The sequence below is a fragment of the Anser anser genome, assembly GCF_964211835.1.
Source record: "Anser anser genome assembly, chromosome: 18".
NCBI lineage: Eukaryota > Metazoa > Chordata > Aves > Anseriformes > Anatidae > Anser > Anser anser.
This window is the reverse complement of record NC_139739.1, coordinates 15,592,049-15,619,841: the sequence shown is the minus strand read 5'-3', so window position 1 is coordinate 15,619,841 and position 27,793 is coordinate 15,592,049. Positions and strand designations below refer to the sequence as shown.

The 27,793-nt window shown below is 48.9% G+C and overlaps 2 protein-coding genes and 1 long non-coding RNA gene across 11 annotated transcripts; 1 reads left to right on the top strand and 2 right to left on the bottom strand.

Annotated features, from left to right (window-relative positions):
- Window positions 1-21: 21 nt before the first annotated feature.
- Window positions 22-11,627, bottom strand: P2RX6 (purinergic receptor P2X 6). Of its 8 annotated transcripts, none has more exons than XM_083803728.1 (12): window positions 11,484-11,627; window positions 11,240-11,390; window positions 10,940-11,011; window positions 6,582-6,657; window positions 5,803-5,896; window positions 5,405-5,485; window positions 4,194-4,335; window positions 3,891-4,000; window positions 3,306-3,399; window positions 2,084-2,149; window positions 1,411-1,488; window positions 22-523 (listed from the first exon to the last, which is right to left on the bottom strand). In XM_083803728.1, the coding sequence occupies exons 1-12, from the start codon at window positions 11,609-11,611 to the stop codon at window positions 446-448; spliced, it is 1,170 nt and encodes a 389-aa protein (XP_083659854.1). In that variant the 5' UTR covers window positions 11,612-11,627; the 3' UTR covers window positions 22-445. The 8 variants fall into 8 exon arrangements, 5 of the variants coding, with proteins under 5 accessions (XP_083659854.1, XP_083659855.1, XP_083659856.1 ...); XR_014573529.1 differs by lacking the exon at window positions 2,084-2,149 and adding an exon at window positions 2,420-2,548 and having other exon boundaries at window positions 484-523; XR_014573530.1 differs by lacking the exon at window positions 22-523 and adding an exon at window positions 2,420-2,548 and having other exon boundaries at window positions 1,416-1,488.
- LRRC74B (leucine rich repeat containing 74B) lies at window positions 11,627-27,515 on the top strand. 2 transcript variants are annotated; one of them, XM_083803733.1, is made up of 8 exons: window positions 11,627-11,879; window positions 13,436-13,568; window positions 14,559-14,765; window positions 16,830-16,939; window positions 17,519-17,634; window positions 19,601-19,679; window positions 20,596-20,691; window positions 22,192-27,515. In XM_083803733.1, the coding sequence occupies exons 1-8, from the start codon at window positions 11,646-11,648 to the stop codon at window positions 22,363-22,365; spliced, it is 1,149 nt and encodes a 382-aa protein (XP_083659859.1). In that variant the 5' UTR covers window positions 11,627-11,645; the 3' UTR covers window positions 22,366-27,515. The 2 variants fall into 2 exon arrangements, with proteins under 2 accessions (XP_083659859.1, XP_083659860.1); XM_083803734.1 differs by lacking the exon at window positions 14,559-14,765.
- LOC310883429 lies at window positions 12,257-16,821 on the bottom strand. Its single transcript, XR_014573532.1, has 3 exons — window positions 16,165-16,821; window positions 15,998-16,091; window positions 12,257-12,377 (listed from the first exon to the last, which is right to left on the bottom strand). It is a non-coding gene; the product is annotated as an uncharacterized lncRNA (long non-coding RNA).
- Window positions 27,516-27,793: the final 278 nt, after the last annotated feature.

The window sequence follows — 27,793 nt, the reverse complement described above, 5'->3', positions numbered from 1 at the left end:
AAGACAGAGCAGAGCCACCTCTCACTTTCTGAACAGCTTTATTTCATTGCATCCCTGTTTTTCCTTGGGAAATCAACCCCAAGAGCCATCCAGGAAGGGAAGAAGCGCAAAGTACTTTAAGCCTCTTGTGTTGAGCATGGACCAGCTGCTTCCCAGCAAGCTCCAGCTCCCACAGCAGCTCAATGGCGTGGCTGCGCTTGGCTGATGGCCCATCGGCCCTGGGAGTTGCATGGCTGTGCACTGTGCCAAGGGGACACCCAAGTGAGGGCTCTCCACACATGCTCTGTGTGCCCAGGGCTCCTGCTGATACAAGCATTTCTCGAGGAAGGGCAGACCACAGCCCCAGCCATGCGCCTTCAGGCCAGCAGTAGGCCACATCCACTGGGCTTGCAGCTGTGCCCCCATCACATCTATCTGGAGGTCACTCCAGATTGAACAGTGATCGTCACTGAGCATTCCTGATGTCTTGGTCAGCCCACTGTGGTTCAGCTGCTGCCTCTGTCTTACCTTTGGGGGGTTTTGCCTGCAAAACGAACAGGGACATGTTCTACATACAAGTGGACAGCCTAGGCAGGTGGTCCTGCTCTGCTCAGTCCCATGCAAGCAGATCCATTCCTTGAGACTCTAACCCAACCTGTAACTTGCGATTCAGACTGGAATTGCGCAAAACTTTTTTCCTTGGTAGGATGGTACAGCCCTAGGACAGTTTACCAAGGACCTGGAGGATCTCTGTCCTTGGAGGCTTCCAACACTCAGCCAGATAAAGCCAAAGATGACCTGTGCTAGGGCTGGCAGCAGTTCTGCTCTGATGGGGAGTTTGGATGAAAAAACTCTGAAAGGGCCTCCTGGTCCATACCTCTGTGACTCTGTGATTCACCTGGGCAGTGCCAAGCCAAGCACCATGCACAACAAGAAAACCTGATGCTAAACTGCAGCATCGACACTGACATAGCTCCAGCACGCTATGAAGATCTGCCCTTCTTCACACACAGTTTGGCCAGATTCAGTTCTGAAGAGGGTGAATAAATGTGGAGCTGCTTCAGAATTCCAAGGTAAAGAACAATTTAAAATTTTCCTGTGTAGGAGACTCGGGGAAGCCCAGGCTCCTGGCTGTGACCTTGTGGACTCCTTGCTGTATAACAGTTTTCCCTGCAGTTTGGGCACCAGCTGGGTCCCCCTGTTCCCTCTCAGTTATCTGTTGTCTTTAATCTTGTCAGAGTTAAACTTGTGACAGGTGCAGTTCAGACTAGCCACCGAGTTCCAAGAGTTGGAGGGAGGACAGACTGAGAAATGCTCCACCTGGGCTTTCCCAGATCTTGCAAACTGCCAAAGGGCAGAAAATAATTCAATCAGCTCACAAAATTTACTCTAATTTCAGTTCTCCTAAGTGGCCCTGCAGCCTGTTCTTACCTCCTCAAACTTCTCCTTCCAATAGAAGTCAGCCTTTGTATCCAGATAGAGCAGAACCAGGTCACAGACCACTGTGGCCTAGAGGAGAACATATGCAGTAGAGCAGTCAGCAGTGGATCATCGTGCAAGAGTGCCAGGCCCTCTGCCCATGGCACCCGTACAAGCCTGGCTGGCTGCCACTCCATGCTTGCCAGGCTCTACCAGTTTGTCAGCACAGGGGCACTATGTAAGCTTTCTGCTGCCCAGCTTCCCAGGCAGTGCGGCAGGGACCTCTCTGGCCCAGCCTGCTGCCAGGAGATGCTCAAGGTCAGGTCCAGTCACCTGGGCCGTGATGCACCAGTGAAGGATCAGGGCTGGTAGAGTGCAGAGCCATGGTCACAGCCACATAATGGACAGGGACAGGACAAGTGGTCTTTTGGGACACTATGTCTGGGATGAAAGGGGAGGGCAGAGGGAGAGCCCAGGCTCCCCGTCACCCTGCCAAAGGGGAAGGGCCGTGACAGCAGGTGCCAGACAAGTCCACAAGGGACTGCAATGGCAACATCCATGCTGGAGCCAGACACCAGCTCCCTTTAGTAGGGAAGCTTGGCACTGCAGGCAGGCAGGGGAAACAGCAGATGAGTAGCAAATCCTGGCCCATGGATCAGAGGAAAAGAGCATATTTAGCACTCACGGCTCCGAAGAACGCAATGCCAGTGCCAAAACTCACGGCAGCAGGAATTATGCCGAACTTCCCAGCCTGCCAAGAAAGAGGGGGTGAAAGAGAAAGAGTGGGTGAAAGAGAAAGAGTGGGCAGAGAATAGTGAGAGGGCTGTGAGAAAAGCCAAGCAGCGTGCTTAAAGCCTGCTGTCCTGCGAAAGGGGAGGTGCTGGAGGAAACTAGGATCATTGCTCCGTGCCCAACTGTAGGAGACTGGCTGCTATAGACTTTATTCGAAACCCACTGGGCTGTGAAAGAAGCAACTGAGGCAGCTCATGATTCAACGGCAGCAGAGGTTACTCTGACCCACCTAACTCCTACAGGCACAGGGGGAGCCTTTGTCTTGCTGCAAGACTGCTACACACGGAACTACACCCTGCAGAACAGCAAACATCCCTGATGCGATGCATCCCTCTCTGCTCAAATGGGTCTGATAACTCTGGGGAAAAAAAAAAGAAAAAAAAAAAAGATATTTGGGTTCCTGTGTCTCTCCTGGCTATTATCTCCTGCTCCACACTTTCCCTGACCTGGTCTCACCACCCAGAAATGGTGCGCCCTGCCCTACACTCTATGCTTGTCTCTCCTCAAGCGAAAAAGGCATTGCTACACACAACAGGTGAGCTGCTGTGGATATCTCTCAGGGTGGCAAGTCCTCCCAGCACAGGCCACATCCTGCACCGGTGAGTACTGAGTTTGTCAGTGGCACTATACAGAGTAGCATCAGCCATGCTCACGCCCATGCTTTCCTCCCCAAGGGTACAATTAATGAAGAAGAGATTAACTGTCCAGGTTCAGAAAAGTTCAGGTTGATCTTCACCAGGGTTCTCCCACCACAGGTCCTTCAGGGATGCCCACAATGCCTGGCCAGACAAGCTCACCTTGACTATAGGGGTTAGTATCTCACAACGCCCATGGCAGATTTTCAGCATGGAAAACCTCACTGCTCAGGGCATTACCAAGAAGTTGCTCTTCAAATGGGAGAGACCATTTTTTCCTGCTATCCTCCATTGATCAACTCAGAGGGAAATAAATCTCTGGAAAGAGGTAAAGAACTCACCAGGGTGAGGAGAAACAACACCAGAAGATGACAATAGGGCTTAGTGGCAGGAGGGAGCAGCAGTGAGCAGAGCAAGCAGTCACCGCTGGTGAAAAGCAAGACAGCTCTGTGCGTGCAGGGTCTTCCAACGACATGGTACCTGGCCATGCACAGAGATGTCAAAGCGGATGCCGTATAGTTTCATCAGGCTCCGGTAGGGCCGCCGCTGGGAGTCCCAGTAGTAAGAGGCCGTTCTGTGGGAGACACATTGGACAAGGCTCAGGAAGCCACCACAGTTCTGCACAGGCAGGGTGAGGGAGGAGGACTAGGGAAGGCCTGCCAGAGCCACATGTATCCCATGGACACTATGTGCCTGTGCACACCTCGTCTCCTCCAGCACCCAGGGATGTGGGTGATGCATGTGCTGCCACATCTCCCAAGCTTGGCTGTGGCAGCAGGCTCCTGCTCACCACCCAGCTGAGGAGCATGGCGCTGCAGGCAGCTCCCAGAGCAACCACGGCCAGGCACACGTCCCTGCCTTCAGCCAGGTCATGGCTTGTGCACCTCCAAGCAGAGCTCAGTTATGAGGTCCTGAAAATGCCATGGTGCTCCGCACCTGACAGACCCTAAGCTGCGTTACTGGGTCCCCTTAGCCCTGCTGCTCTTTTCAGGAAAACCAAGATCTTGAGTGATTGCAGCGTGCTCATCTTAGGCACCCATGTGGCCACTGTCCTGGCACCCTCACCTGAAATTGTACCTCCTGTCGACAAGGATGAAGGAGTACTGCGGCTGGCACTGGGCAGTGGACTGATCCAGGTCACAGTCCCACTCAATGCGAATGCTGATGCTTCCTCCCTGCAGCACACCAACACGCATTTTACTCCAGCGACCAGAGATTTGCTGAGTTCTCTACTGTTAGGGTTTTCAGAGATCACAGAGAGTTCAGGCCATTCCGTTTGCATTTCAGGGGTCAGTCCAGCCCCTCCCTTACCCACACCCTTGGGAAATTTGCAGTCTTCTTCCACGTTTTAAGAGGAAAAGCACATACCAGCAGTGCGAGATCCCCAAAGGTCTCCCCAGCTGCCTCTACCACGTCACCGATACGGAACACAGGGCAGGAAGGGTTGAAAAACGGATCGTACGTGCAGCTCTTGAAATAGGTGGGGTCATTGGTTTGCAAAGTATTGCCCCTGAGACAGAAGAGGGAGAGAGCTGTCACGGGTACAACAGGGTGTGGGAGGCCATGGTGCTCTGCTGTGAGACTGAGGACACCCTTCCACAGGTCCCGGTGTCCCCAAAGAGTGATGCACGGGGGAAATGCTCCTGCTTCAGGGGCACATAGTCATCGCCCCTTGTCAAGCCTAGGTCTGTGTGATGGTGTAGGGTAACTGGCTTAGGGAAATCACGCTCGGAGACAGCACCTGCTGGTTGGTGCAGCCTGCCATGCTCCTTTCTCTCCCAGCTCCCGCCCCCCCCACACCTCTGCCTTCATGCTTCTTTCTTCCCCTGGCACGTTGCTCCCATGGTGTCAGGCACCCTGTGAGATGTAATGACCCAGCTCTAGCTCACAGACTGACAGCAGGGGCAGTTCAGCTACCCAAGCCATTTTTCTTGCCAGAGTAAGGCAGCACTGGGGCTGCATTTTCATCCCTTCTCTCTCTCTCCTTTCTGCCTGTACAACATCCCCCGCAGGCACCAGCCCCCCTCTCCCGCAGCCTTCCCCTCCCACCGATAAGGGGAGCTGTGCATTCAAGCAGGCAGTCGAGGAAGCATGCTGCTATAGAGGGTGAAAAACACTGCACCTGCTTATAAGATGAGGGAGGTAGACAACACTGGCTCAGGCTATGCTCAAGACAGGCTAAGGTCTCGTATTTAGATGACTGGTAAATCACAGCTCTAATGACACCCTCAGCAATACATGCACTTGCAGGGACTAAGATGCAAAAACATGAGGTAAAATGAGGCCTTGGGAATGACTGGCCTTCTGCTCTGCTTGCAGTGCTCTAGACAGGTCAGCAATCCCTCTGGGGCTCCCCATCCCACTGCTCTTACATATACAAAAACATATGCAGCCAAAGCAACCAGCATTCTCCTGAACACATCACCCTGAATCTTAACTGCCCAAGCCACCTGGCCTGTCCCTGATGGCACCATGGCCTCTTGGTACATCCTGCCTGCTCGGCCTCTGGGCAGACAAGCTCAGCATAGAGGCTGGACCATGCTGCAAACACAGTCCCTGTTGAAGGGCATCATACTTACTTGGAGAAGTTAAATTTGGTGAAGTTGACAGTATTTTTTATAAAAAGAGTAAAATTCTCAGCCTCAGCCAGAAGAGGTTTCCTGGAAAACAACCACCAATGAACTCAGTTTTTGCACAGTGGCCAAGACATGTCCCCATTCCCCTTGCTCTACAGTTTCTTCCATGATCCCAGGACTTGGGCTACTATGGACAACTGCAAGCAACGTTCTTGTGTGAAGTCCTCTGGGCTTAAATGACCAGTAGGTCAACGTCACAGTCAAAGACCACCCTGAGCTTGGCTACCTCTGGGCAGGAAGGATCAGGATACCAATTACGCAGATCACAAAGGGCAGCAACCAAAGCACTGCTCTTCAGAGACTGCTCTTGCCACCCGCTGTCCTCTGACCCCATACTGTACCTGGGCAGGGTGTTGTTCTCCACGGGGCACCAGCCATAGATCTCGCAGGTGGAATGGGTAGTGTTGAACATCACACATTTTCCAGTTTTTATCCCTAGAAATGAGACAATGTGCATCATTTACTACTCTCTTAATGAAACGTTTTCTCTGCAGCTCCTGAACCACAAAGATGACCCTGGGATCATCTTCAGTGTTTTCCCCATCCAAGAACTTTTCTGTGGAACTCTCCCTTCAAGGCCAGGTGGCTGTTTTACAAAGGCAAGAAACTGGGTGCTGCTGCTGACTCAGTGCCTGTCCAGCAGTGCCTTTCCTGCCTGGCAGCTGCTGAAGCCACCTACTCCCCAGAGGGAAACAAATTGCAGGGGGTAATCTGGCACACAAAGCTTTGTCAACCAACCTGTCAACCTAAGGCTGAAATATCCCTTTCCTAGCTGAACTCACATGGGTTTCTAATATTAATCAGCATGAAATAAAATCCAGGTTTTATTACAAAAGGAAAACCTGCCGAAAACAAAGCACATTGTTTTCAATTCCAGCAGCCAACATCAAAAACAAAGCAACTCTACATTTGATGCTGACATCAGCTTTTGCCAGAACCATCTGTTCTCCCGGCAGTAACAGGTTTTGTCAAGAATAAATGGTTGGAAAGACCTTCAGTGCACACTTACAAAAGCACTGAACTTGTGCAGTTAGGCACCTCTGTGAATCTGTTTGTTAACAAGCATGAGGAATTAAAACTTTTTTATTATTACTATTATTTTTAGCAAAACACCCAGTACCATTGCCATGAACCACTGGGCTTCCCACGGGACAGTCCACGTCTTCTGTGCACATCCCATCTAGCACAGAGGGGCTCTGAGAGAGACAGAACAGAAGTGCTGTTACCCCGCTGCACAGCCAATTAAGGCCACGCAGTCACTTACCCACATTTCTGTGCAGTTGCTCCTGTTTCTCTGTGCGTGTTCCCAACACTTACAAGAGACATCCATCACTTCCCAAACAGCGCCCTGGGCAGCCTGCAGACTGAGGAGGGAGGCATCTCCAAAGGGCAATCCTTTCTGCCTGTCTGGGGTGCTCAGCACTTCTGCCTTGGCAGCAGGGGAAGCCTTGGGTGCTAGCTCAGACCTCTTGGCTAGAACTGGGAACAAGCACAGTCGGGTTTGGGAGGACCTTATTTGGGCAGAACCTAGAGTATTTTGTAAAGCACCACCACAGTTCCCCCAGGGATGGGATGAAGAGTCCTCAAATACAGTGCAAGAAGCTTTACAGCAGAGACTGAAAGCTTCACCCCTACTCAGAACCTGCTTGACTGTTAGGAGCAGCAACAAGCTCCTGTTCAAACAGAGATGACGGCAGGTAAGGGAATACAGGAAACACTCTTCCCCAGCCACTGCCTGACCATCGCAGGAACCGCCAGCCCATCAGAGATGCACCTCCCCATGCCCAGAGACCCAAAGGCAGGTGGGGAAACCCCAATTACAGAGACAGAAGAAGCAGTCTTCTGCCCAGGCCCCTCCCAGGGCTGTCCCTGGAAAGCCTCAGCCCCATAGTGCAAAACTCATTATGAGAAGTCAAGAGGAGCAGCAACCTGAAGCGCCTTTGGGACTGAGAGGGGACACTGCCTTGAGGGTATGGGAATCATTATGGGATGCAGAAGAGCATTTGGGGATTGTGCAGGGCTTTCTATGGGATGTTTAGGGGAAGAAGAAAAAGCAGGGAAAGGGATGGACCTAGGTGATTTGAGAAAGAACAAACATTGGAAAACAGAGATATAAGGATAGTAACAACTGGTGTCATGTAAAGAGGAGGCTGGTCAGTACACATGTCCGGCCATGCCCTGCACCTGATCAGCACTGTCCCATCTTCACATTAAACTCCATTTCTGGCTATTTTCTTGAGTGAGGGGCTCTATTCTGTGTGCATGTGTGTGTATGGGGGTCTGAGTGCCAGCAGCTCAAGTGGGACCACAGCTCAGAGGGGCCCGTGTGCCTGGGGTGTACCAGCTGCAGCAAGTGCAGGTGTGCAAGGGAACGTGTGCTCCACAGCAAACGTTGGGCCAGACGTGCCAACAAGGAGGTGAGCTGGCCTGGGAGCAAGACCTCAGAAGGAATGCTTACTGGAGGGAACGGGGAGTCCTGACCAACTGCTGCAGAGAGGTGCCTGCCAGGTTTGTGCCTCCCATGCCCATGGGCTCGAGGGACCCACATGAAAGGCTGTAATAGAGACATGCTCATAACAGTACTTAGTCTTCCTCAATCTGATTCAGATGTCCAGGATTCCACCTCCAGCAGAATCTATACAACCAACATTTGCAGATGGGCATTTCAGTCCCTTTTGAAGTCCAGAAAATAAGAAACATGCCACGTGCTCCTTGTCAGACACAGACACTTCTGGTTGTGCAGGGCATGCAAGTTGCAAACCTTGGAAGAAATTTTTATACTGAAGTCTGTGACGATGCAACAGAAAACCTACAGAAAGCCTGGCCAAGGTTTCAACATGCATCCTCTACTATCTTCTTGTGGAAGTCAGCCTTGAAAATCTATTGGCATTCTCCACAGGCATGATCAGAACAAGGTTACATGTACTGCAAGTATGCACTGTGAGAGAAGCAGAGATCTAGCCTCAGTTAAAAGCCATCACGGGGCCCTGGATCTGTGCTCCTAAAGCTCTCTAGACTGTGGCTGCATCTTAGTTGTGAAACAGTCTTGGGAAAATTACAAGTAACATTTTTCTAGGAATCTACCTAAGAACTGCAGGTTTGGGACAGGACAGGAACATGAGCTCACTAGCATTTAGAACAGCCTCGATGACAAGCAGGTAAACAACCGCACTTTTTCAGGAGACATCCCCCAAGGTGGTCACAGCAGAGCTCAGCTTCTACGCCCAGGTGTTGCTCAGAGTTCACAGCATTTTTGTTCCTGGGACAAAAGTGATTTCAGAAAGGGGCAGAAATGCTTGTGTGAACAGCTGAGACCTGCTGTGCATAAATTGTTGAAACTTCAGAGCTGAAAGGTTAAATAAAAAATAAATATTCTTGGATAGAGAATTACTTTACTCTTAATCTTTATCAGAAACAATTGCTGATTCCCAGCCCTCAACAGCTGTACAGCCACACACTGGGGCCAGGAAGCAAAGCAAATCTTGGGAGAGCAAACCACCGGTAGCATCAGATGTGAGCAAACAGGGATAAGGCTTCTCCCCAAAATCTAACAACCATCTCATCCTGAGGACACAGTCCTCCATCACCTGGGACAACGTGACACTCACAAGCATCCGGTGCTGTAAGAGCTGAGCACAACTAGATGTGCTAAACACCACAATGTATGTGAAATGTTCCTTTAGCCTCAGAGCTTGCATCTGGACAAGGCTGACTAATGCCTTCTAGCTCTAAGGCCATTTTGGTCATCTTCCTTAACCTTCAGAGCTCCTTGTAAAGAGAAGCAGAGAGTTTTCAGTCACTCAAAGTACTGGAGATCAGTATGGAATGCTCTCCCTAGGAGATATGCCACTGCTCAGCCACGGGTCTGAGCTCAGCACAGATATCACTTGCTAAAACAACCTCGCCTGTGTTAGGGTGCTGGCTACGACTTCAGCATAAGTTCCCTTTTGTTTCACAACTTGGGTAGTGCCAAGAACAAAATCACCCAGTAATGCACACATGAAGCCAAATGCTTATCAGTCAATCAGAACACACCTTTGTATTAATTTGCCCTGCATCCAGCTGGACCTGCTTCCTGGTCTGCCAGCACAGAGTACTTTGGTAATTAAACTTTGCAGGAGGATCTGAATATTCTCAAAAGCTGCCACTGCTATATCTTCAAAGCTTTCCAAAAAGACATTTCAGCTACAGCCTGAAAACCAGGACTGAGAAGCTACTGGAGAGAGAGCAACGCAGGGTGAAGGCTCTCACAGGCATCCAGACATGCAACAACAAGATTAAATACTCTGCTGTCTACTTGGCTGGCAGACTGGAAAAATGAGCATCCAGAAATGCCAGTGACCACCCATGCCAAAGCTCTGAAACACTCTACGGCACATGTTTTCCTCTGAGGACATCCCTACAGCTATCAGTACTTTAGGAATTCTCAACACGTTAAAGGATGACCATTTTCCCCAGCCTGAAAATGGGGTTGCTTCTCCTCTTCTGCAGTCTGTGGACCGTGTTCCAAGTAGAGCCTGCCTGGGAACCTGCAGCACGGGGTGAACCAGGAAGCAGGATCGAGCTGGGTGCCGCACAGAAGCCCACAGCAAAAGCCAAGAGAACCATTAGGACAAACGGTGCTTGGCTCTGGCACAAGGGGACAGCAATGGCTTAGCTTAAAGAACATTTGCTCCTGTCTACCGAACAGGGTCCAGTCTGGGAGAGCTGGCCAGTCTGAATCCAGCCTTATTGGGAAGATTTCTCTCACAAAATATATACCACTGAGTGACTGTTGATGGGGAAACCACCTAGCCCTTGTGTTCCATTCCTCCTAAAAGCAGGCCACTATGATGAATAGATACTAGCACTGCAGTAGGGAGTTATAAAGGAAACAGAGGTGTCCATGGAGTACGTGTTCAAAAGTATCACAGAAAACAGCAGAAGAGAGGTAAGAGAAGCAAGTCTTCACAGCGAGTGAAGAAGTCAAGGATATACATGACTGCAGGAGGTACATGGGTAACAGAAAAGCATTAGCCGGGGCTGGAGTGATGAGGTTGCTGATGCTAGGCACAGTGCAAATATGGAATAAGCGTGAGGCAATGCAACTTAACCTCCCCAGCACATCCCACGTCAGAGGACAGCAGAAAGCCTGTAAAAATCATATAGCGTCACCAACCTTGAAGAAGCCCAGACAGCTGTGGAGGACCCAACAGACTGTGTCCCTCATCCTTCTGGTCACAAGTGATTCTGGCTGGACCGCTCAGTTACATGGCTTGGTTCATGCAGCTATGCGAGTGAGCGCAAACAAGCAAGTGAAATTTGGAGCAACTAGAACGCGGGAAATCAGCTGCGTTTGTCCCTTTTCCATTCTGTTTGGTCTTGCACTGGGGATCGCTGTAGAGCTCCCGTGCAGCCACAGAGCAGCAGCAGCACCGACAGGTTTTACACATCGACCCCACTGCAGGCCTAGGCTAACCAACAGCACGGCTTATTTACCTCGGGACAGGTGCCTTGGGCTTGCTTGGCTGTGGCAATGAAGTTGGTCACCAGGAAGAGCACGTTTTCTCCCTAGGAGGCAAGAAGACGTCTTCAGCGCCGCGCTGGCACCGCTACGTTTTCCACAAGGCGTCTCGCTTCGGAGGTCGCAATCTTTGCCGGCAGCAGAGCTGCCCCCCTTCACGGGGCCCTTACCACAGCGTCGCACGCTCGCCCCGGACCCGCCGGGCCGCTGCGGGAGGAGCGGCCGCGACCCCCCCGGGGCCGGGGCCGGGGCCGGGGCCGGGGCCCGCCGCCTACCTGAGGTGGGCTCGCGTAATCGGCCGCGTCCCAGAGCCGGCTGCGCGCGTCCTTCGCCCGGGTGACCGAAACCCCCTTCAGCTTGGTGATGACCGAGACGTGGGGGGCCGCGTCCGTGTCCTGGTAGCCCCTCCGCACCACGAGCACCCACCTGGGGACGGGCGGCACGGCAGGCGCGGCGCGGTGAGCCCGGCCCGGCCGTCCCGGGGAGGGGGGGGGAGCCGCGGCGGGCCGGGCGCCCTACCCGAGCAGGTAGCCCAGGACGGCGAGCTGCAGCAGGCGGTGCAGCAGCCCCACCCGCCGGTTCCGCGTCAGCGCGAACTTCTCCGTCTTGTAGTCGAGCAGCCCGCCGCACAGCGCGGCCGCCGCCATGGCAGCGGCGCGGGGCCCGGCCGCGGCTCCCGAGATGGCGGCGGGGGGCCCGGGGGCGGCGGCGGAGCTCGCGGGCACCGCCGAGGCGCCCGGTGAAGGGCTCCGCGCCTCGCTCTGCCCCGCAGGCCCGGAGGCCGCCCCCGGCGCCGCGGGAGGGAGCTCGTACCTGGCGGCGTGCCGGGCCTGCGGCGTCAGCCCGGCCTCCTGTCTCCTGCGGCGGCCGCGGGGCCCCGCCATCCCCCTGCGGCACCGCGGCCTGGGCCCGCGGGTGAGGGGTGCCCGCCGTGGGCCGGGGGTGGTCCGCGCCTTCCGCCCTCGCCCCGTTACCCCCCTTCCCGATACCCCTCCTGTTATCTCCTCCCGTTATCCCCCCTCCCCGTTATCCCCCCTTCCTGTTATCTCTCCCCGTTATCCCCCCTCCCCGTTATCCCCCCTTCCCGCTATTACCCCCTTCCCCGTTATCCCCCCTTCCTGTTATCCCCCCTTCCCGTTATCTCTCCCCGTTATCCCCCCTCCCCGTTATCCCCCTTCCCACTATTACCCCCTCCCCGTTACCCCCCCTTCCCGTTATCCCCCCTCCCCGTTATCCCCCCTTCCCGCTTTTACCCCCTCCCCATTATCCCCCCTTCCTGTTATCCCCCCTTCCCGTTATCTCTTCCTGTTATTCGCCCCTTCCCGTTATCCCCCCTCCCCCGTTTGGCACCTGGGTTTGGGGAGCAGTGGCAGTGGTGGGGCTCAGAGCAGGAAGGCATCTCCTTCCCGGGACCTGGAGGGTGAGACGTGCAAATACCGCTTTAGCACCTTCCCTTTGGATTGAGAACTTTGCCTGGGAGTGTGTAGTCTCCCCTGGGGTGTCCTGCATTTTATAACTCGAATCTCAGCATTTTAAAGAATCATGGAATCCTTGAACGCTTTGGGTTGGAAGGGACATTACAGGTCATTGAGTTCCAACCCCCCTGCCATGGGCAGGGACACCTCAAAGCCCCATCCAGCCCGGCCTTGAACACTTCCAGGGATGGGACATCCACAGCTTCTCTGGGCAGCCTGTTCCAGCGCCTCAAAAGAAGAAATTACAATCATTTTTAAGTGTGCACGTTGGTTCTTGTTGGCTACTTCTACCGATGAAAGCTGCTTTCAGGGTGCATGGCATTTTAGTCAATCGGACCACAAAAAGGGCACAGCCTTTCATAGTGATTTTTGATAAATCCATTTGCTCTGTTAAGTTTATTTCATCTGCAACAGTTCTGAGTCTCCGTCTAGTTCATTTCCTGTGTCTGATACCCAGGGCTGGAGAACGTAACTTGAGTAATCAGAAGGTCATTGCAACACTTCTGTTTAATTCTAGGGATTTTTTTGAAATGAAGAATTTCCCTTGATATTGGCTGCATCCAAGCTTCATACATGTAGAGGTCAGGAGTCAGAGCAGCCTGCAGTAACCAAAGGGGGTGCTCGTGCTGGCTGTGCACGCAGGCTGCCAGGTAGAAGTGATGTCCAGAAAGGCACGCTGTCAGGCACAGGGGCTAGTTTCCCTCTACATCATGAATATTGTCAGTAGAAGCATTTTTCCTGATTTTTGTGGAAAGATGTATTAATTCACAATTGACAAGGTAAATGAAACCTCTTCAATGTAAACCATATTCAGCATTTGCTTTTCCAGTCTATTTTTAAATTATTTTGGAAGGGAGATCTTTTTGCGAATCCTGCTGGTTGCTTTGTGAAATCCCCCCGATCCCTGCCAGGCTAAGAGCTGAAACAGGAAAGCTCACCAGAGCTTTGGGAACCTGGTGAAACCGTAAATGACCCACTGTGAGTTTTTTGTTGCAGGGTGCCAAGGCCTTAGCTCTTTCCTTGGTGGCTGATACCTCTGTCATCAAATTAGACCTGGGTGACAACTGGCTGCTGGGAGAAGGGGCAGCTGCAATTGCAGAGATGCTGAAAGAAAACTGCTACATTTCAGGTTTGTATTATCCTTCCTGCTGTTCTCTGGTGCATCTGTTCCTGCTTCGCTGTAGAGGAGGAAATTGTGCTGGCTTTGTGAATTTAGCCAATCCCACTATATTGGTGACTGCTTTTGTGAAACACATAAGGGAATTGGGGTGCTCTTTGAACAGTGAATGTTTAAAACTGTGGTGCTTTCTCACTTTTCTCCATCTGTATCTGTGGATCTGTATCTGTCTTTATTTTTGTGAAGTTATGATTTCATTACTGGAAGTTACGATTTAACTGACTGGAATCAGCTCAGTCCTGCTCTTCCTGCAAAGAGTTATCAGGAAAAAGAGCAAATTTTTGCTTTGGTTGTGGATCAAAGGCATGCACCTGAAATTTAGACCATTCAGAGGTTATAGTAAGTAATGGTTAGGGCTTTGTAAGTAGAATTTGCAGGATTGCCATCTAGGAAGACAGCTTCTAAGTAGGGACAGGTGAAAGAGAAGCACATCTATACTGAATCTCAAGCCTTTGTTCAGGCAGCAGCACTCATCTGCTCTTCCCAGAGACCCTTCATGTCTAATAATTCTGTAGTAATTTGGGAGCAAAAGCAGAGCACTGCTTCCTCATAGTTAAGTCTCATTTGGGTAGTCTTGTGTCTAGAGATCTTGTTTTCAGTCCCTGCTTTTCCAGGGTCAGTATTCCCGCCTTTCATAAGTTAAGTAGCCACTCGCAGTTAAACATATGGCCAGGGAAGAGGGTTCTGTGCCAGCTCTGCACTTCCGACTCATTCCGTGTTCATGTGTGGAACTTGAATGAGGGCTGTTTCTTAGGGACAGGTTGTGAATTGAAAAATGAAGTTCTGTTTTTCCTGTTAAAATACTGTGTTAGACCAGTTTTCATCATTCTTACTTTCTGAGTCTGACACTACTTCTGCCATTAAAGCATAGAGGTCAGGCGCCTTCCTGACAACTGTTATGGTATGATTTAATGATCTGATAATGTTTTTTTCTTTCCTCAGCTGTCGATTTATCTGACAACAAATTGGGCATTGAGGGAGCTAAGGCCTTTTCTGCTATGCTTCTAGAAAACAATACAATTGTGTCCCTCCAGCTGTCAGGAAACGAATTTGATGACCATGCAGCAAAGTATTTAGCAGATGCCATCACAGCAAACAGCAAAGTGGAAATTCTTGATCTGAGTTACAACATGTTTGGTGATAAAGCAGGTAAAGTTCTGTCTGCATACCTCGCATATAGAGGGATGCTACAGAAGTTACCAGTGCAGCTTAATGAGTTGCTTGCTTGCCTCAGACCTTCGGGGAGCAGGGTTGGTTAATACTTTCAGTTTATTGAAAAGTGTTTTTGGCTCTTCACAGGCAAAACCTATGTCAACCTGTGAAGGCGTGTTCATTTTCATTCTCTGTTGTTTCTTACAACATTTCAAGCGTTCCCTGTTATACCTCTTTTCCTTGTTTCTACTAGTTTCCAAGTTCTGAAACTTTCTTTCACTGAACTATTTGCTTTTCTTCTTGATCATTATTTCAGTTCCACTTTCACAGATGTATAAAACCCATAATAAGAACAGAAAACAGTCAGCAGAGATGAGTTTGCCTTGTAGCGTAGCTCCCTGTCATTGAGAGGTGGTTGCAAATGCCAAGGGAAGGGTGTGAGAGTCAAGCAGGTAGGCATGCTTCCCTGGTACTCTGCCACCTTTGACAACTTGTGATGTTGGGACTTCCTTTGCCAGTGACTTTAGCTATTTCTTTTCCATTTTCCTGTTGTCCTGTGAGTGTGTGCCTTCCCCACACCTCAACCTTGTTAATGCATATTGCTCTTTGTCTTTGGCTTCTGATTTTTAAGCGTGCTGTTATTTAATCAGTACACCTTGCATTCACAGTGCTCCTATGATGCTCTGTGATGTGAGGAAGCCCAGCTATTGCTCTTTCATCCTTAGTCTGTACTGGTTTCACCAGGCTCACTTGTGCTGGGCTAAACTCTCCTATCCTTTCTTCCCAACTGTTCACTTGTGCAGAACATTCCTCATGATGTTATTGCTAATTCTTCACTCTTCAACCTTTATGCTTGTTCACTCTTTGCATTTGCTGACACATGCTTCATTTTCTTTATCCGTGGCTGCCCTTAGACAACCCCAGCCATGTGTTCTGCTACGATTTCCAGGCTGAATATTCACAAATCCTCTCCCTACTCCTGGTTTCACCCTGCAGTTGTGCGCCAAATCACTCCACCTCCAACTCTGTCTGTGATGGATACACACTTGAAAATGGAGAAGCTGAATTTCTGCTCTCCCATGCCACATCCCATGCAGTCTGTCAGATCCATGTTCTTCCTCCCCAAACCTGGTTGTGTTTTTTGTGAAAAACCCACCATGTTCTCTCCACCTGCTGCTTTACAATCTTGTATCTACTGCTTTACAATCATGTATCATCACACATCTCACCTGCTATAGTCTCCCTGAAGATCCTCCATGTCTTCATTAGGCTTCTTCGGCTCACAAGAGAGGAAACAATCATAATCCTCATCTCTTCTGGTCACTGGGAAGACATCAGTTTTTCACTTGGGTTCTTTTCAGCTGTGTTTGTTTGTTTGTTTTTTCCTTCTCATTACCTTGAAGGCTGCAATGGCTGCTTTTCTCTCCACTCCTGCTGTCCATTCTGCTGACCTCCTGCTGCCTTTACAGTCAAACAGCTCTCCTGTCTTCTGGTCTTCAGGCATGGCCATGGCTTCCATTTCTTCTGTGCTTGTTGCTGACCTCATTTCTTTCCTGCTCCATCAGACACTTGCAGAATATTTGCTGAGAAAGTCTCTTCAGATTTCAGAGCTCTGGGTGTGGTTAGAGAACAGAGCTGGCTTCTCTGTCACCCCTTGGCTGGAGGCCAGAGCTCAGGAAGCACCAGAGGCTGTGGGAGGCTACCTGTTACTTGGTTTTGGCTTTCAGAGTCACATCAGGCTGGAGAATGAGCCTGTGCAGTCAGCTCTTGAGCATGAGCAGAAGATCCTGGCTGTTACATGGTGATTGGATTTTTTCTTCACAGGCTACATTTGCAGCCTGTAGTCAGAGAACACATTCACTTTATTGCCTGACAGCTTCTGCTTTGTGTCTATGGTAAACAAGGTATAAAAGAAAATAATAGGTTCTAGTTCTAATTGCCTGCCCAGAGGTAATACAGACAGTTGCAGAGATATACCTAATCTGACTCAAGCTTCCTGCTTTGCAAAGCAGCTAATTAGTTTAACTCTTAAACTGTTCGGCATCATATATTTTTCTTAAGGTGAAGTTCTTGGAGTGGCAATAGCAGAAAACATTGGACTAAAGGAACTTAAAATCAGCTGGAACCATTTCCATAGCGAAGGGGCAGCTGCTTTGGCCAAAGGCTTGGGGGTAGGAAATGGATTTCACTCCTCTTTTTAAATTCTGAAATCTCACACGAAGCTTCATCTGTTTTAGTAAGTGTCAATTTCATCGTGTGCTGTTTGCATTATGCCCTTGTCTGTCTACCGGCCATCTCTGATCTGGGATCATACACACCTTGAAATTAAGGAAGTAAAATTATCCATTGTTTATTGACATATTATGTTTCCATTTCTCTATTTCTATTTCTTTCCCTTTTTAGAGTAAAAATTACTATAATGAATGTTTTGAATTGTTTCATTGCACTTCTGATTCATAAATCAATACTGAAATTGTTTTTTATTCAATATACAGTTTTATTCTACTAAAAGAGAGTAGTTTCTCATTAAAATAAGAAACAGTTCTTCTAGTCTCTTAGGCTGAAAGGGGCCGTTAAAGTAATTTAATAATACAAATCACATGTGCCATCCAAGGACTAGTGCAGCAATCCTCCAACTGCTGTTTGGACAGTAGAAGGGATAGTAGTCCGCAGAAATAGGCTGTTCGAGCTTGCATCAAGCAACAGGGAAATTTTAAGATTTTAAGTTGTATGATTATGTCAAACTACAGGCAAACATATTCCTCAAGGTGCTGGATGTTTCCTACAATGGTTTTGACAACAGTGGAGCAGCTGCCTTGGGGGAGGCTCTTAAAACCAACAATGTACTGGAAGAGCTCAACATTAGGTGAGTCTGACTCTGGTCCCACTCCACATTTTCTCCCATTTTGCGCTGAGATCAAATGTGGTGAGCAAAGCCTGCAGCAGCCATTGGGATCTCCTACCCCAGAGAGCAGTAGGTGCGTAAGGCAGGGGGAACACCACAAAATACGAGTGCTGCTGGTCTCATCCCAAATGCCACTTCCTATCCTTAAACTTGGGGTGCAATAAGATCTGATCATCCCCCAGTTGCATATTCCTTGGGAACAGTTCTGCATCAGCCTCGCAGTCCAAAGCCAGGCAATACTTTAAGAAGAGATTGGTATGAGAGGCAAAGGATGGGATTGAAGTTGCCTTGGTTTACAACAACAAAGAAAAGAATGCTGTAACTGGTAGAGGGGCCTTGATGAGATAGTTGATCAGTTATGAGAAAACAGCTTGCTAGAACCTGCAGAAATGCGGCTTAAGAGCATGAGAGAAAAATCTCGTGCTTGGAGCAGGAACTGGACCATTGCCTCTGTTCAGCACATGATGTGTAGGCAGGCATGCTTAGGACTGGATTGCTTGAGAAACAGCAATGGAAGCCAGGCAGCCAAGAAGCTGAGATCTCAACAAGTTCACAGTCATTAATATGACAGGTGGAAGTTGTCCCAGGGAAGGAAAAAAAAAAAGGGGGAGACAAAGATGGTAAGAGGAAGGCTGTGGTGCAAGCTTGTGTATCTATGGAGAATTTAATCTAATTAGAAATGATTCTGGGTGACAATAACATGACGGAGGAAGGCTGGAGCAGGAGGAACTGTGCAGAGTATCAAACCCTGCAGATGGGTTGACAGTTAACCATTCTGCAAGAGCATAAGGTTAGCAGGCATTTCCAGGCTCCTGGAAAGTAAAGAATATCTGATTTAATGAGCCGTGAGTGAATTGGCCTGACTGATGAAACTGCAATGTCTGTGATAACGCACCTGGGCTCTTTGTACAGACTGCTCTGACCAGGAAGGTGCCTACAACTCTTAGCACAAGATCTGTGCCTGTACTCATACCTGTCGCCAAGAGGACACGTAGGGCTGCTTGGCATGAACACCTGAATGCTCCTCAGTCTAAGCAGGGCACGTGTCTTCAGTTTACAGCACTAGAAGAATAAATTAGCTCTTTGCCTTACACTGTTTAGGTGTGTAGGAAACTCCCACTACAACTGGTGGTGTAGCAGAACAGACTTTTGTCCTCTAGATGAGACTTCAGAAAGCAAAGGCCACTGGTATTTCTAAGCACTTAAGTTTTACTAAATCACAGAATCATGGGATGTGGGGAAAGAGCATTTGGGGATTGTACAAGTCCTGTTATGGGATGTTTAGGAGAGAAACCAAAGGCAATCAAAGGGATCCAGGTGGTTTGGGGAGGAGCAAGCATCGAAGAAAGAGGGACTAAGTATGAATATTGAATTTCTGTCTCTGTTGGTCTGTGTGCCCAGCCATGCACATATATGTTGCATATTTTGCGTATATTGCTTTGACACAGTCCCACATGACATCCTGGTCTCCAGATTGGAGAGATATGGATTTGATGGATGGACTGTTCAGTGGATAAGTAGTTGGCTTGAAGGTCGCACCCAGAGAGTGGTGATCAATGGATCTATGTCCAAGTGGAGGCCAGTGATGAGTGGTGTACAAGTGGTGTTCAAGACCAGGTTGGAGGAGGCCCTGGGCAACCTGATCTAGTGGGTGGCATTGCTGTCCATGGCAGGGAGATTGGAACTAGATGATCTTTAAGGTCCCTTCCAACTTAGACCATTCTATGATTCTATACGTTTGTGTATTTGCCTATTGGAAATACATGGTGAGCCTCACTACTAGTTGAACCTGGGGACATGGAGATGTGACAGCCATGCCTCTATCAGGCTGCTGGATTTGGTAACTCCTTGCCAGTTCCAGCCTCCCAATACAGTTATTTACTTGGATCATCTCAGTGTGTGAAGCATTCCTTTTATCTGTTTTTAGCAATAATCGTATTTCTGTGGAAGGAGCTCTGCGATTTGCAGTTGGCCTGAAAGAAAACAAGACTCTAAAGACTCTTAACGTAAGTAACTTTCCTAGGAAGGTATTCGAGCCTCTTATGTGTGTTTAAGTATCACTGATGCATGCGTGTCCTGACTTGGAACCTCTTAGAGCAAACCTCAGCAAAATCAGGGAGCCACTTGCCCCAGCCTGTCTCCTCCCGTGTTTCCCTGCAGTAAGCTCATTGAGACAGAGCACTTGTATCCAGCAGTTTCTTCTGTCAACAGAGATTTCTGTGAGCTTGCTACTGTGTGAACCACAGCCTGTCCTGCCACATTCAAGCATTGTCAGTGTCCTTTCTCTGCAGCAGTAGTGTGCAGCTGGGCATGATGATCAACACTGGGATGGCTGCTTGAGAGCCCTTCTACCACTGTACTCCTTGCCTTTGCCTGCTGTTTGGGCAGTTCTGAGGGAGTACTGCATGGTGGTGACCTGTCTTCACAGACATTTCTTGGCCGTAAAGCCCATCCCTACATCTCTCTTCTTCCTCATACTGGTATGTCACCCATCGGGGACCACTGGTACCATTAAAGATCATACAGGAAATCTTGGTGTCCCAACTGGAGCTGTGCCACAGGACCAGCAGCAAGGCTATGCTGATGTGGGGGCTCCTGGGTGGCCCGTTCCCATGGCTGTGGCTACCATTCCTCTGTGTGCATTGCAACACCTTTCTGTTCAAGGGTGGACTCCTATGGGTGTCTGTGTTCAACTATGAGCCATTTCTGCAGCCTGTGCTCTTTGAGATATGCAGCTCATGTCTCTTGACCTCTGGCCGTGAGGAGGCTTTTAACGTGTGACTGATGGTTGGCTGTTGCTGTAGGAAGGTGACAGTTTTGTGTTAGCACAGCTTGAAGAGACAAGTTGAAACTTCCATGACAAAGAAAAACATGTTAGGGAGGAGAAGAGATGTCATATATCCTGTCGCTCTTTCTTTTCAGATGATCAGAAATCCCATGCAGAGTGAAGGCTGCTGTGGGGTCCTCAAAGCTCTACAGGCAAATTCTGGCACCGGTGTGGAGATCCTGGATCTGCCAGTAAGTGTTACACCAGAAAGAAGAGGGAGGGGAGGGAAGCGGTTGCACGTGCAGTATGGGAATGACAAAGTGCTGCCGGAGGGATTCTAGCTCTGGCATTGTTGTAGGCCGGTGAGGACTGGGAGTGGCCCCCAGGTTGGAAATATGGACACATTTGTATGTGCCTAGGCCCCACTTAGCGTGTGTGTGTAGCAAAGTGAGGTGCATGAATGCACCAAACTGGGCATTACTTAATGCTTTGGGCAGCAGCAGTGTGTGGCAGAAGCAGGGCTCACCTCTCAGCACAAAGGTGGGAGGAGTCTGGCCTTTGAATTCAGAAGTTCCCTGAGAAACTTGAGCTCTGTTTACTCTGATGATACAAATAGTTTTGGAGGCATTTCTGTTCTATTTTTCATGAAGCTAAATGACCCTTATATTGCACAAGAACCTCATTTGTGCTAGATCTGGGAAGACTGTCACCAGGTAGGTGTCAGCACAAGACATCTCATGTACTCTACCAGAGAGCATCAATTCTGGAATAGAGGCCTTCTCTCAGACTGGTAGCTGCTTAATGCCCTTAGGATCAGTTAGTTAGCAAGTACTTATAATTTCTAAAAAGAGGAGATAGTTACTCAGTCGTTTATTGAGAAGGGATTTGTTTTGCCTGAATCACATACAATATGACAACATCTGAGGTAAGTATATGAGAGCTGTTCATGTGTAGGTCTGCTTTAGGATGGGAAGACTTGCACCTTAACTCTGCTGACTCTATCGACTGTATCACTGTGGGCTACACAGTCTGTGATGGTGAGCTCAGGGGAAATGTTTTCCCTGCAGTCACCTGCACTTAATCATTACAGTCAGGTTACCTCTGTAACTGTTTCCATCAGGTGGATCATGTCCTTCATCAAGAAGGACATCCCTTTGCTATGAACAATCCATATGTCTGCCTTACAGAGACCTGATGATCCCTGAAAAGTTGACCCTTCCTCTGCCATTCAATAGCTGTCCTTTGTACCTCCTTCTTTCCATTTTTTTAAACTTCTTTCTGTAAACCATTATGCTGAACTTAATGCTTATCCTGGCATTATTCTGACTTACTCTCCAGATTTTTTTTGGGGGGGGGGCAGGGGAAGAGTGTTGGGCAGGGCATTTCCCACCTTTATCTGCCTTAATTCATTGTCTTTCAGTAGTGCTGTGAGGAGCTTGCACCCATATATTTCTTTGATTCCTGTGCTGCTTCCATCATCAGCTTAGCTCTTCTGCTTCTTGCCAGAGAAGGGGAGCAGGATCCTGCTGCTCAAATTTCATACCTCCCCATAATGTGGTAGTGTTGGCTAACAGTCTCAGATCTCACAAGCTTGTGGTAGAATTTTGTATTTGGGTTGAGAGAGCACAGAATATGTTGCAATATCATTTTATTTTATTTTATTTTATTTTATTTTATTTTATTATTTTTTTTCCTGAGGGATGGTAAATTATAACATGCACTTGCTTACCTGCATTGATTTTCCCCTCTAGGACATACCTGTGAGCAAAGAGTTTGCAGAGCTGTGTGATGCTGTGAAAATACTTTTTCCAAATCTACTTCTCAGGCATGGTGGAAACACAAAGCTGCAGAGGAAAAGTCAGTTGAAGGCTGAGCTTCAGACTCAGCTGAAAGTGGAGAGTAATTCCCAGAATTCAGTGGCTTAACGTGAGTCTCTTTGGGACTGCTTTAGCACTTCAGCCGAACATCCCAGTACCACTAACCAAACCTGTGACACAGGAATGCCCTGGGGTAGTGCTGAAGGCAGAATCTGTGGAATTATTGGCTACTTCACCATGGCTGTCACTTGGAACTTTTTGTATCTGTTGAAGATTTCTACTGTGTCCAGCTCTGAGTCTCTTCTAGCACATGCAAGAACGTCTCCATGGATGAGACTCCGTGGCTCCTTTTTGCATAGAGACATTTCTGCATAGAAACATTTATCATCTTAACATCTATCTTTCTGCATAGGGACATTTGTCTGGAGCAGTTGGCAGAACACAGTGTGCCACAGCTGCTGCTTGTGGCTGTTGTTGTTTAGATCCATGGCCCACTGCAGTGGGGTCTGCACAGATCAAGAGTGTGGTGTGCTTCCGTAGCAAGCAAAGTCCTATTCAGAGATGTGCTGTGAACAGATGCTTTCTGTCTTAGGCTTGTTCTCCTGCTATACAGCCAGGATTGCTTTTGCTGAATTGGCTGTCAGATGCCCTGGTGACTCATTTTCAGCTGCCTCCTACTACAGTTCCTTAGCATTACGAAGAGCACATACTCTCCAGGGTAAAGACCCTGTCCTAGGTCACGACTGGCATTGTTATTTCCTGGACGCGGGCTGTTGCTTTTTTCAGTGTTATAAGGGATGGATGCCACAAGCTGATGCACTCAGCAGTAATTCAGCAGTGACAGCAGCACATGGGCTGTAACTCTTTTCCCTTCCCTGGAATGTTTTGTCCTCACTCGGCAGCATCCAGTATATAGCCCAGTGGATACTTCCTTTGCTGCCTGGGACACCACTGGTGTGGCACTGTGTTTGGGGTGGCAGGGATGGGTTGTGAGTGCCTTCAGGAGCAGCATGTGGTGGGACAGGAGTCACACGGTTGTGCAGTTAAGCTGGGCTTAATTCTCCCTCTCCTGGCCTCCATGAGAAGTGGTTTCCTGCAGCAATTTCTGGCAGCCTGGGAGAGAGAGTTGCTGAGTCCAGTCACACAAAAACATCTGGATGTCTGGCTTGGGCTGGAGGTGCAGGTGGCTCTGCCCTGCAGTCACAGGGCAGCAAACCCCAGCAGTGTTCAATGCCACCTTACCCTACTTATGGCTGTACAGCCATATACATTATAATTGTCTTCCTAATTTCCTGAAGGTTTGCAGGCATTGTTGGCAGAGTGTGTGCACCAGTGTTGGCTTTATTTGTGTCTCCAGCTAGACAAGCCTTGTCTGTCCCAAAGTGTGTTTAGGTTTTGGTTTTCTCTGCAGCTAACAGGCTGACCGATGAGGTTCAAGGCAGTGCTCTCTTGGAGGGGAGCAGTGACACCTCCCTGAGAAGGCAGCTCACTAGGGCAGGGGCTGGAATTCAAGACTCTTCTGCCAGTCTCATCCCAGAGTAGCTGGCTGGTGCCCTGTGTTTTGCTTTATGCTTTTTTCCCTAGAACAGAAGCATTATAATCACCTCGCTCACTTTTGTATTTCATTCACCTAAGGAATGTGCCTACCAGTGAAATTTCACTTAGTGTTATTTCTCAGTTGAAGATGAGTTTTAACTTTTTTATCTGGAAATATCTCTATGCTATTATGATTTGCCTAATGGAAACTGTCCTATACATGTACAAATTATTTTACATTTATGTATGTAAAACATAACATCTGTGCCTTGAACTCATAAACTGTTCACACCACTTGGAGAGGTCTCTTGCATGTTTTAAGTTCTGTAAATATTGTTTGTTTCGAGAAATTTTATAACTATCCTGGCACTCCCTCAAGATTAAAATTCCATCTATTGAATTAGGCATCATTTAGTGTTTCTCTTACCTCCTTTGCACCTAGCCATTTTTATACTTTCCAAAAGAGAGATGCAAGTTAAAATAATATAAAAAAACAAAACACATGGTAGGTAAAGAATTCTTATATGCCAATTTCTTTCCGACTTACCAGGTGGTGTAACAAGAGAAGATCTGCTAAAAAAACTCAGGCAGCAGTTCAGTGCCTTTACAGTACAACAACAGCACTGCTGCCTTTTTGTAACCTCCTGACCCCATCAAAGCACAGAGGTTACAGAAATCCATATTAATGGGCATTAATGATAGCTTCTCCTTAATTCTCGAGCAGCTTTTATTTTGATTAGTGTCCGTTTGCTGCCTTGAATCGCCTTGCGACTCTTCACCTTTTTGAAGGATCAGCAAGCTTGTCTTCTTGCAGCGTGCCGGCGTTCCTCAGCTGTCCGATTGTTTCTGGTAAATGGGCGTTAAAGCTCCAGGGAAGCTCACTGGCCAGTTCCATGTGAAACGCCTCTGGTGCGAGTCACATCGGTGATGACAATATATTAAGATATAGTAGCTACTAATAAACGTCATTATTAGTGGTGATAGAGTGGAGGAGCCTGCGACACGAATCTGAGCTTTTCTGCCAGCACAGAAGAGTTTTTGTGAACGCTGATATCTCTTTTGCAGTATTCCATCTGATACTTTCATCCAGTCAGGGTGATTGCTTGCCTGGGTGCTTTCCTAAGTACTGTGAAGGTAAAAACCAGGTCAGGAGCAGGGAGGGATTTGTCAGGTGTGCTGCCAGGCACGAAGGCACCTTGTTTCATGTCCCAGTGAGGATCAGGGCCCATGGTGCTTGGTGCTGCCCTTAAGCACTTCCAGTCTGGTGCAGGAAGCTAGGCAGGGGCAGATGGGATCGAGAGAAATCTGTTGTCCTTCCCAGCATGAGATCAGCACCCTGAAGACCTGGAAAGCATCTGAGGGACATTTCATAATCTGACAAAGCTGTCATCACCCTGAGGAAACATTGCTAGTCTCTTGCCTAAATCTCCCTTGTGACAGTTTAAGTCCGTTGCTTCTTGCCTTGTCTTCTGTGCATACGGTGAATATTAGTAGTTTTCTGGCTGGGAGGTTGGAGCCAATGGTTGCTGTATGAAGGGGAGCCTCTGTGATGGGACCACGTTGTACATGCACGCGCTTAGACAAATTGAATGAAAATGTCTGCACCATGTGGCGAGACAGGGAAGAGCTGCGGCCCCCAGTGCAGCCTTGTTTGAGGAGCTGCTGAGATGCAGGCTGCTGAAACACTTCCAAAATGCAAGCACAAGCCTTCTGCAATGCATCGGGTACCCCTGTGCTCAGCATGCCAGCTGCCTGCGTTGGTTGCCAGCACTTTGTGGATGGACAAGGGGGACAAAGACACCCGCGGTTTGTGCCACCTATTTCAGTGCCCTGCCTTCCTCATGCCCACAGAAGCAGGTTTGCTGCTGTTAGGAATGAAGCGTGGTGCTTACCTCATCCTCTGGCTGCATTTGTCGGAGGAGGAGGGGAGGCTCGTATGGAATAACAAGAGGATTACTTACAGCCAGCCTTAAACGAGCCCTGCAGCTTGTCTGTGCTGCTTGCAGAGCTGCGCTGGGGGCTGGGAGTGACTTAACCAGGGCACAGAGCCACTGTATCCTGGGCACCAGCCCACCACCCTCTTTCTGCATCTGGGGCTCCCCTTCCCTTCCCTCCAGTGTGGACAGGGCTCAAGTCTGTAACTGGGTCAGTGCCTGCTTATTTGAACCTGCTGGCTGTGGTTACGCTGTCTCTGAAAGAGCGCTGGGATGCACCTCCGGCTTGCTTTGCTGGGTGGTGTCCCTGCTACTCCCCAGCTCAGGCAGCCCAAGTCACTGTGGCTGTGTGAGCAGCAGCAGCGAGCCTGTTCCCTGACGCTTCCACCATTCATCAGAGCAGTCCCTTTTAGTCATCTCTGGACATGGCTGGGGCAGCCTGGGGCAGGACAACCTCCGTCAGTTGTCTGAACCTTGGCAGCATCTCAGGACTGAAGGAGACACCACCTCTGTCACAATGGTGAAATCATCCTTTCCCAGGTAAAGCAGCCCTGGCATCACTTTTCTCCCTAGTACAAAAGCCGTATTATTCCTGATCTGAATTTGCATTTCCCCTTGTCTTCTTCCATCTTCTCGTATGGCCCTCTCTCCTTTAACTTCCTTTGCAAACAAGCAGTGCCCTGCAGCTCCCACGAGCCCTCCTACTTCAGCAGTGTCTTCTCCCTGGCTGCTGCCTCTGCTGCAATGGGGATGATCGCCCAAGGATCACGTTAGTCCTCTGAGCAGAGCCTGGCCAAGGACACGTGCTGGAACTGTTTATGCCCCACGACCTCTAAAGCCCTTTCAGGTTGCCACAGCCCTGGCTCTGGTCCTTATATCTGACCTACATACTTCACTCTGATACATTTGAATTAGGCTGATTTACATGAACTCCAGCCAGGCTGAACAGACCATTTCCATGGGTCCCAGAAAAAAAAGTGTTTTTGTTTTTTTTGTTTGTTTTTAAACAACTAATCTGGAGAAAGATACTCCCATGGAAAATTATATCAGCCACTGTAAAACAACAAACTCCTCTCTCCCCATGCCCTGTGAAAGTGAATTGTGAGCCACGCACGGGGGTGGTTTGTTTTCCAACCTGCCTGGGTCATGTGTATGGGAATACAGAAGGGGAGCTGACATCTTTTCCACCACATTTGATGCACCTGCACCCAGCCGATGGCCATGTGCTGAACCCCACTGAAGGTGCTTGCCTGGCAGCAATTAGCATCTCAGAGCACTGCTGACATGCTTTGGTTTAGATTTTTCTCCTGCTGATACAATTTTAGGATCATTGTGGGAGGGCTCTGTTGGCGTCAGTGGCTGCTGACAAAAAACAGGCTTTGCTGGTTTTGAGCATAATTAGGTAGGCAATTTAAAATCAATTAATACATGTTCTGCTTCTGTCCAGGACACATTAGTGCAACAGGATGTTGTATGGGACAGATGGACTGACCAATTCTGTAATCCTGTATAAAACAAAAAAAAAACAAAAAAACCCACAAAAACAAACAAAACAAAACAAAAAAAACAATGAATGTGCTCAAGAGGGCATACTCTCCTCCCAGGCTGCCACTAATTATGTTTTGATCCTTTAATTCCCTGCCAGCTGCATCCACGTCACTCCCTGATGCTTGCCCAGCCCATGCTAGTGTGCAGGCCCCACAGCCACGCTTGGTTTTTATGGATCAGCACAACAGTAACTGTAAGCTCTCTGCATTTTTACAAATAAACATTTTTAACTAGGTTAAATAGCAATGGCTTAGTGGCTCATTCGGCAACACTCAGGTCATCACGGCAGATGAAGCTGTACCAAACACCGCCCATGCAGGGTGAGCTCAGCCTGCCACCGCTGAGCATATTTCACGGTGTGGCAGTACCCTTTCTTACAAAAGAGAACAGAAAACTGATTCGAGTGTCAGCCTTTTCTGCTCTGCCAGGAGTTCTACTTCTTTCCTGCTGGCCTTTATCTTGAAGACAACAGATTTATAGTGGAGATTAAGAAGAAACAATTGATAAGGAGACTTAAA